Source organism: Caretta caretta, chromosome 1 (genome assembly GCF_965140235.1).
Source record: "Caretta caretta isolate rCarCar2 chromosome 1, rCarCar1.hap1, whole genome shotgun sequence".
NCBI classification, from domain to species: domain Eukaryota; kingdom Metazoa; phylum Chordata; order Testudines; family Cheloniidae; genus Caretta; species Caretta caretta.
In genome coordinates, this window is record NC_134206.1 from 6712128 (window position 1) to 6720526 (window position 8399).

Below are 8399 nucleotides of genomic sequence, written 5' to 3' on the forward strand. Positions count from 1 at the left end.
GATATATGCCATCATGTGCCAGCAATGCCCCTCTGCCATGTACATTGGTCAAACTGGACAGTCTCTACGTAAAAGAATAAATGGACACAAATCAGATGTCAAGAATTATAACATTCATAAACCAGTCGGAGAACACTTCAATCTCTCTGGTCACGCAATCACAGACATGAAGGTCGCTATCTTACAACAAAAAAACTTCAAATCCAGACTCCAGCGAGAAACTGCTGAATTGGAATTCATTTGCAAATTGGATACTATTAATTTAGGCTTAAATAGAGACTGGGAGTGGCTAAGTCATTATGCAAGGTAGCCTATTTCCCCTTGTTTTTTCCTACCTCCCCCTCCCCCCCCCGAGACATTCAGGTTAAACTTGGATTTATACTGGAAATGTCCCACCTTGATTATCATACACATTGTCAGTTTGGATGAGCTATTACCAGCAGGAAAGTGAGTTTGTGTGTGTGTTGGGAGGCGGGGGGGGGGGAGGTTGAGAAAACCTGGATTTGTGCTGGAAATGGCCCACCTTGATTATCATGCACGTTGCAGGGAGAGTGGTCACTTTGGATAAGCTATTACCAGCAGGAGAGTGAGTTTGTGTGTGTGGGGGGGGGGGGGGGGGCGGAGGGTGAGAAAACCTGGATTTGTGCTGGAAATGGCCCACTTGATTATCATACACATTGTAAGGAGAGTGATCACTTTAGATAAGCTATTACCAGCAGGAGAGTGGGGTGGGAGGAGGTATTGTTTCATGATCTCTTTGTATATAATGTCTTCTGCAGTTTCCACGGTATGCATCCGATGAAGTGAGCTGTAGCTCACGAAAGCTTATGCTCAAATAAATTGGTTAGTCCCTAAGGTGCCACAAGTACTCCTTTTCTTTTAGTATTTTTCCATTATCTAAGCTGGATGGAATAACACCATCTCTTGGCCTCACTCCCTGCACAAGGGAACTCCTGCAAACACCTGAGGAACAAAGACTGAACGGGGGGAAGTGCCAGTGGTGGATATAAGCCTGGACAGGCTCAGCCTTCCTGGTGCTGCTGTGGCCACTCGCTGCCAGTTGCAGGGTTCGCACAGGGAACTATTTATTCTTCTGTGCCATGCAGGTTCCAGGGTAGCTGAGGAGGCAATATGTGCTACTCAGCTTCTTCAGGAATCTCGCTGCACTCCATGGAGATTACTGATGAAACCAGGAAGCTGAGAAACACAGAGCGCTGTGACAGGTTGTCACCCCCAGGGGGCAGTCTCGGTGCTGTGGGAACCCCAGTGCCGCTCATCCCGCCAGCATGGCTGGCCAATCGTACACTGCTTTGCTGGTGACAAAGACAGCCTCTTCAAGCCCTGTCATCACCCAACACAACGGTAGGTGGCGCCACACCCCCAATTGAGCGGCCTGAGTGCTTTAGTGAGCCACTCAAGGACAGGCTGGAGGCAACAGACAATTTCCCAACTCCCCAGCCTTTGCTCCCTTACTGGACTATAAACCCCAAATTATACCATTTTGCATTGCACAGGAGTACAGCACAAGCTCATTCATCTAGGTGGCTTTCCCCTTGATGTGGGAAGGATATACGACAGCCTTTGTACACAGAGCTGGGATTTTCCCCAGATATTCTACTCAAAACACGCTGGTAAAGATATAGAATAAAATAGTTTTATTACCTGCAAAAAGATGGATTTTAAATGGATAGAAACCCGATTAAAGCACATTATCTAGCATATAAACAAAAATGGAAACTAAGCGTAACACACAAAATAAATTGGATATGAATGAACAATTTCTCACCCTGGGTGATGAAACAAGCAGTCCATCAAATTTTCAAATGCAAGCTAGAAATCCTTTTAGCTTGGGATCAGCACTTCCCCTGTTAAGACATTGTTCCTCAGCTGTTTCCAGGAGTTCTCTTGTGTGGGGAGTGAGGCCAAGAGATGGTGTCACTCCCCGTGTTATATAGCAGAAAAATACACCTACCAAAATGGAATGAACTACATTTGAAATACAGATACATAGTCCATATTCATAATTTCAGATGCAAAAATGATACAAGCACACACTAGGACCATCATATTCTCCACATCATAGCTTTCCATAGTAAACACCCAAGAATCTTTTTTCTACAAGACACACATAACTAGATCATAGTCATACCACAATCATAGCACTAAGATCAATATCGGGAGCATATAAAAAGCTCAGGTTCTTTGGGAAGAGACATGCTTTTCCCATGGGCTGGCTTGGGGTCTCAGGAGAGTGAGCTCGGCATGGCTGGCAGTGCTCCAGCCAGCCCAGGGCTCCTCCAACATTGGGGGTGGGGTGGGGGGATCATTGGTTCAGCCATGCGGTGTGTGGAAGCTCTGGGCTGCTCTGGGAGAGGGGGCCTCGCTACTCTGGCTCTGGCTGTGGTGGTGGGGCAAAAGGAGTGGTGAATTAGAGTGGACTGCCCATCCCCAGTTGGGCAGGAGAGTCCCAAAATTCAGAGTTCAAGTCCCGCTGAGGGCTGAATGACTTTAGAAGAGCATTTGTCTTGAATTACCTGCCATGCCGATCGATGCCTGCAGAAGGCTCATGGGCAGCACCACCCTTTTCACAGTCAGGGGGAGGAGGAGCTCCTTAGCTTCCTCTCCACCCGCTATGAGGCCAAGCCCCATGTTAGGGGGCAGGTGGAGGGTCTGTGCGTCCCCAGAGCAGCACTTGCTCCCTGGGCTCCTCTTACCATGGCCTGTCTGTGATGTCCAGCCTAGTCAGTGGGTGAGGCTTGGGGAAAGAAGAGGACAAGGAGGTGGGAGTTCAGGGGGAAGAAGAGGGCCAGGGGTGAGGCCATGTAGGGGGCCGGGCTCCTGCCTGTGTCCTGCTTTGGCTTTTGAGAAGGTGCTCAGCCTACACTGAATGGGCTGGGCTGAGACAGGAGATTGTTGTGACTCTGTTGGAGACCTGAGGCCTGTTTCTACCCCTTTGCATTGCTGGGACAGCACAAACAGAGCGGAGGAGTCCTAGGAAATATACTTCTGTGTGCAGAGCCATCAATAATGGGCAGGGGATGTTACCTGAATGGCTTCTCCTGGGGCTCCTGTGTTAATCATGTCTCTGTCTCAAGCACCTGGGTGAGGGCATGGAGGAAGGGTGCGGGACTGTGTCCTTTGAATAGCCCCTGTCCACAGCTGGTGCATGGATCATGCAGCTCCCAGGGCACTCAGGAAGCACTAGGACTGTGACTGCAAAAGAGCTCTGCAAGATCTCAGCAAGTTTTCAGATGACACTAAACTGGGAGGAGAGGTAGATACTCTGGAGGGTAGGGATAGGATACAGAGGGCCCTGGACAAATTAGGGGATTGGGCCAAAAGAAATCTGATGAAGTTCAACACGGACCAATGCAGAGTCCTGCACTTAGGATGGAAGAATCCCATGCACCGCTACAGACTAGGGACCGAATGGCTCAGCAGCAGTTCTGCAGAAAAGGACCTAGAGGTTACAGTCGATCAGAAGCTGGATATGAGTCAACAGTGCGCCCTTGTAGCCAAGAAGGCCAATGGCATTTTGGGATGTATATGCAGGGGCAATGCCAGCAGATCGAGGGACGTGATCGTTCCCCTCTATTCGACCTTGGTGAGGCCTCATTTGGAGTCCTGTGTCCAGTTTTGGGTCCCACACTACAAGAAGGATGTGGAAAAATTGGAAAGAGTCCAGCGGAGGGCAACAAAAATGATTAGGGGACTGGAACACATGACTTATGAGAGGAGGCTGAGGGAACTGGGATTGTTAAATCTGTGGAAGAGAAGAATGAGGGGGGATTTGATAGCTGCTTTCAACTACCTGAAAGAGTGTTCCAAAGAGGATAGATCTAGACTGTTCTCAGTGGTAGCAGATGACAGAAGAAGGAGGAATGGTCTCAAGTTGCAGTGGGGGAGGTTTAGGTTGGATATTAGGAAAAATGTTTTCACCAGGAGGGTGGTGAAACACTGGAATGCGTTACCTAGGGAGGTGGTGGAATCTCCTTCCTTTGAAGTTTTTAAGGTCAGGCTTGACAAAGCGCTGGCTGGGATGATTTAGTTGGGGACTGGTCCTGCTTTGAGTAGGGGGTTGGACTAGATGACCTGCTGAGGTCCCTTTCAACTCTGATATTCTATGATTCTATGATTCTTTGATTTGGACAGTGTGACAGGCCAGGTGTAATGGGAAACAACCTCCACACCCCTTCTCTTGATTCACTGTATTGACCGGAATTCTGAGGTTGGAACAGCCACTGATATGGCTCTTCATGGGCCAACATCTCACCAGTCCCCTGGCTCTCCACGAGCACAGTCACTTTGTATATGCTGCTGTTAGCCTTGGTCTCATTCCCCCAGTGCCCTGTCCTCTCTGACCAGCGAGTGGGAACAGCCCCACTTCCACTACTCCACGTCTTACACCCCTTCTGAACTTCTCCCTAAAGAGTGGAAATCAGTAGCTCTTCTAGGCCTGGTCCACACTGGGGGGGGGGGGGCGGAATCGATCTAAGATACGCAACTTTAGCTCTGAGAATAGCATAGCTGAAGCTGACGTATCTTAGATCGACTTAGAATCACTTACTTCGCATCCTCGCGGCTTTGGATCGATGGCCGCCCATCCCCTGTTGACTCCGCTTCCGCCTCTCGCCCTGATGGAGTTCCGGAGTCGACAGCAGAGCAATCGGGGATCGATCACTACCCGCCGATCCAGCGGGTAGTGTAGACGTGGCCCTAGACTCACACGTAAGGGTGCAGGATTGAATAGGTGTCCACGGTCTATTTTTCTTAACTCCTGTATCACCGTATGATGAACTGACTATTTATTTGACAAACACCCTAATTATCCTTGCACGAAGGTGTTTGCTTTTCACACTGTACACTATTGGATTAATCAGGGGCGGGCCCAGCAAGTAGCTATAGCCCAGGAGAATTTGAAGCAAGGGAGAAGAGCTCTTCCAGAATCTGTGTATGACAGTCAGGCTGAACTCTGGCATGTAGAAAACCAGGACGGCGCAGAGGTGGGAGACGCAGGTGTTCAAGGCCCTGAGGCACTCCATGTGGGAGGTGATGCTCAGCACTGCTTTAAGGATCATCACATAAGAGAGGAAGATGAGCAGAGAGTCCAACCACAGCGTTATGAGTGTAACAAACAAGCCATAGATGTTATTGACTGTGATGTCCGCACAAGCCAACTTCATGATGTCCTGGTACAGGCAGTAAGAATGGGAGAGGACGTTGGCTCGACAGTATTGGAACCGTTTCAGGAGTAAGGGGAATGGTAATGTTACGGCCACACCCCTTAGCACAAACACCAACCCCATCTTGGCTAATCTCGGCAGGGTTAAGATGGAAGCATATCTCAGTGGGTTACAGATTGCAATGAAGCGATCAAAGGCCATCATCAAAAGCATGGCGGATTCAATTATTGCAAGAAAGTGGATAAAGAACATCTGGGTAAAACAAGCATTGAGGCTGATTTCCCTAGAGTTAAACAAGTATATACCCAGTATCGTCGGTATGATGGTTATCGATAAACCAAGGTCTGTGACGGCCAACATGGAAAGTAAAATGTACATGGGCTCATGGAGGCTTGGATCTGTTTTTATAGCAAACAGAATGAGTGAATTTCCTACTATTGAAGTAACATACACTAAGCAGAAGGGGATAGAGATCCAGAGATGGACGTCTTCCTTCCCAGGTATCTCGGTGAGAAAGAAAACAGCAGGGTTGAATTTAGTTTCATTGACAGCTGACATAATGGACTGAGAATCTCAGACGAGTTTTAAACTTTTCTTCCTGGAAGGAAAAAGCACAGGAGACTAGATGATATTTATTGAAACATCATTCTGCTCTGAGTGGAATTCTAGAGACTCCCTGGAGTTCACGGAAGATCAGCAAAAACATAGTTTTGGATTTTCAGCACCAATAGTAACCCATATAAACACCCTGCCCCTCTTTGCATTCTTCTAAGCAACTGGCCCCATTGATGTCTTGTGGATCACAGTGCCACAGCCTATTTGAGCACTGTGTGATTTGCAATTTTGACCTTCCCACACACACCCTTTTTGGCCCTGCCCTTCTGAGTGTGGCCCATTGAATCATAGCATGTGTGTAAACACATGGCAAGTGCACGGTGAATATGGTCATAGCATTTATCTATCCTGCACTGAAGCTATTTACGTGTTTCATTGCCTCATTATATATATTTTATTTACTTTATCCTATCCGGAGAGTCCAAATTATGGCACTACCTCTTTGGAGCACAGGAGATCATTTTTAGCCCCATTTTCTGAATTCAGTAACATTGACTGTAACGGCATCACTCCAGATTTACATGTTTCAATTCAATTAGAAGAGGACTCCATTAACTTTCCCTTGCCAAATACTCCCAGTGATACACTCTGACCTCCCAAAATCCCTCCAAGAGAAGCTGAAGTGATTTTCCTAGCCAATGTTGACTGAATCCAGAGAGTTCAATTGTCCTACAGACATCTCTTCATCCTCACAGGATCTGCATCCTGTATTTGGCAAGCTTTAGAAGCTTGACAGATAACACAGAGTTATTTCAGCTGGGCAAGGAGGGGTTGACATCAAAAGGGGTGAATAGTGCAAACACTAAATTTGCACTAATATCCAGCTGAGTGTGCAAGTTACCTCAGCCAAGCTTGTGTAACAGGTGATGTGTGTAAATTACATTGAAACCACTATTACACTCCCCTTTCATGCACCTCAGATCTACTCTTTGCTGAAACACGGAACAGCGGTTCTGTTCTCCAGAACTTTTTGGAAAGTCTTTCACAGATATTACAAAGTGGTTGAGTGTACGGCCCTGAATTCTTTTATTCACAATCAAGCCAGAGAATAAAATGGTTGAAAATGCATTTGCTGATTAAATTTCCAGGACAAAATAAGCCTGGCGTGATTGGGGAACTAGTAACTCTTATTCCCTGGCGTCTCTTCTTGCTCATCTCGGAGCATTATAGTGCTCAGAGCACAAGGCATCTACAGAAAGAGGAGCCCTTGAGAAATCCTGACATGGGGCATCAGGGTTTTAACACTCTGAGCTCGCTTGGAATGTCAGATTTCTGTGTAGCTGAAATAATTCACTGTACAGCATGGGTAGATGTAGGGGAGGAGTTCCCAAATGACCTAGCACTGCCTTCCCTCCAGCCCCATAACTGAGTCCTCTGCTGCTTCAGACAATATCTGACAATGGAAACACCTTGCAGCCTTTCCCGTTCACTTCACATTTGAAAGATAGCCAAACCTGCCAATGTACCCAATTCCTCCTGGAAGGGGAGCTGCTGACACCAGAGGTCTTCACCCTGAAGGACAAGGAGTCACCGTAGAGGTTGAGTGGGCAGCAGGCTGCAGGCATTATCTGTTCAGACAGGGAGGCAACTGTCTTTATGAAGCATGTTTGCACATTCCCTTGGGCCTATTTGGCCATCATGGAACCTCAGTTGCTCGGCTTAGTTTTCACCAGGTTTAATCCCCATGACAGCCAATGGCAAACTGCAGGAGGCCAAATCACAGGGGATGCGCGGTGATGCTAGTCAACTGGACTGCAGTGCCAAGCCCTGCTGCAGGCTCTATTCCTGGGATCCGGGTTTGTCATCACTGTTTGTACAGTTCCAGTTAGTCACATGGCTACAAGTGGTAACAATGTCACAGCTGTGATCTTGCTGAAATAAAATTAATAAATAAGTAATTTAATAATGCAAATATTATTAATATAGGACCAGATCTCTCCCCAGTAGCCCCCTTTCCTGCATTACAAACCCAGGATGCAGGCCAGGAAAGGGAGATTCCACAAGGCTCCCTACATGGAAATTTCCCTCGGATCATTCTAGGATGAGAGGTCCCTTCCCTTCTTCCTGAGGAATGAAAAGGGGGAGGCAAGATCCAGGGATCCCCAAAGTTATGCACAGATCTCATTGATCCACTGGTAGCTTGGCCCATCTGTAGTAAGATGAAACCCTGAAACTCAAGCCCATGTATCAGAGGCCTGGTATGAGACCTGACACCTGAACCAAAGTATCTACAACTTTGCTAATATAAAGCAAAGTTAAGCTGTGAGCAAGAGGCAGGCCCTGCTCACAGAATCTTGGGAAAACAGGGTCGATGTTGCAGAAACACACATACCTAAGTGGTAGTAGGCACAAGTCTGTAGACACATTCCAGGGTGGTAGCGGCACCTTGATATGTAGAAGGGTCACACCTCTTCATGTCAGGAGTAATGTGTAACTCGTTTGTATCTGTGTATAAAGATGTGTAAGCAGAGTCAGGATGAGCTCTACCCTGACATCTGGTGGCGAGTCATGGTGGGTTGTAGAAAAGAAATTCAGGGGCTGATCTCATTTGGATAGGCACACATCCTGCCTAGATGGTCACTTTGGCTGCTGTAGGAGCCC

At 47.5% G+C, this 8399-nt stretch overlaps 1 protein-coding gene across 1 annotated transcript; it reads right to left on the minus strand.

The window, feature by feature from the left end:
• Positions 1 to 4805: 4805 nt before the first annotated feature.
• Positions 4806 to 5741, minus strand: LOC142068339 (olfactory receptor 51G2-like). Its single transcript, XM_075133365.1, has one exon. It carries the CDS (start codon positions 5739 to 5741, stop codon positions 4806 to 4808), a length of 936 nt encoding a protein of 311 aa, XP_074989466.1.
• Positions 5742 to 8399: the final 2658 nt, after the last annotated feature.

Excerpts from the sequence above, each read along its gene's own strand:
- LOC142068339 (XM_075133365.1), bottom strand. The coding sequence starts at position 5,741 with ATGTCAGCTGTCAATGAAACTAAATTCAACCCTGCTGTTTTCTTTCTC.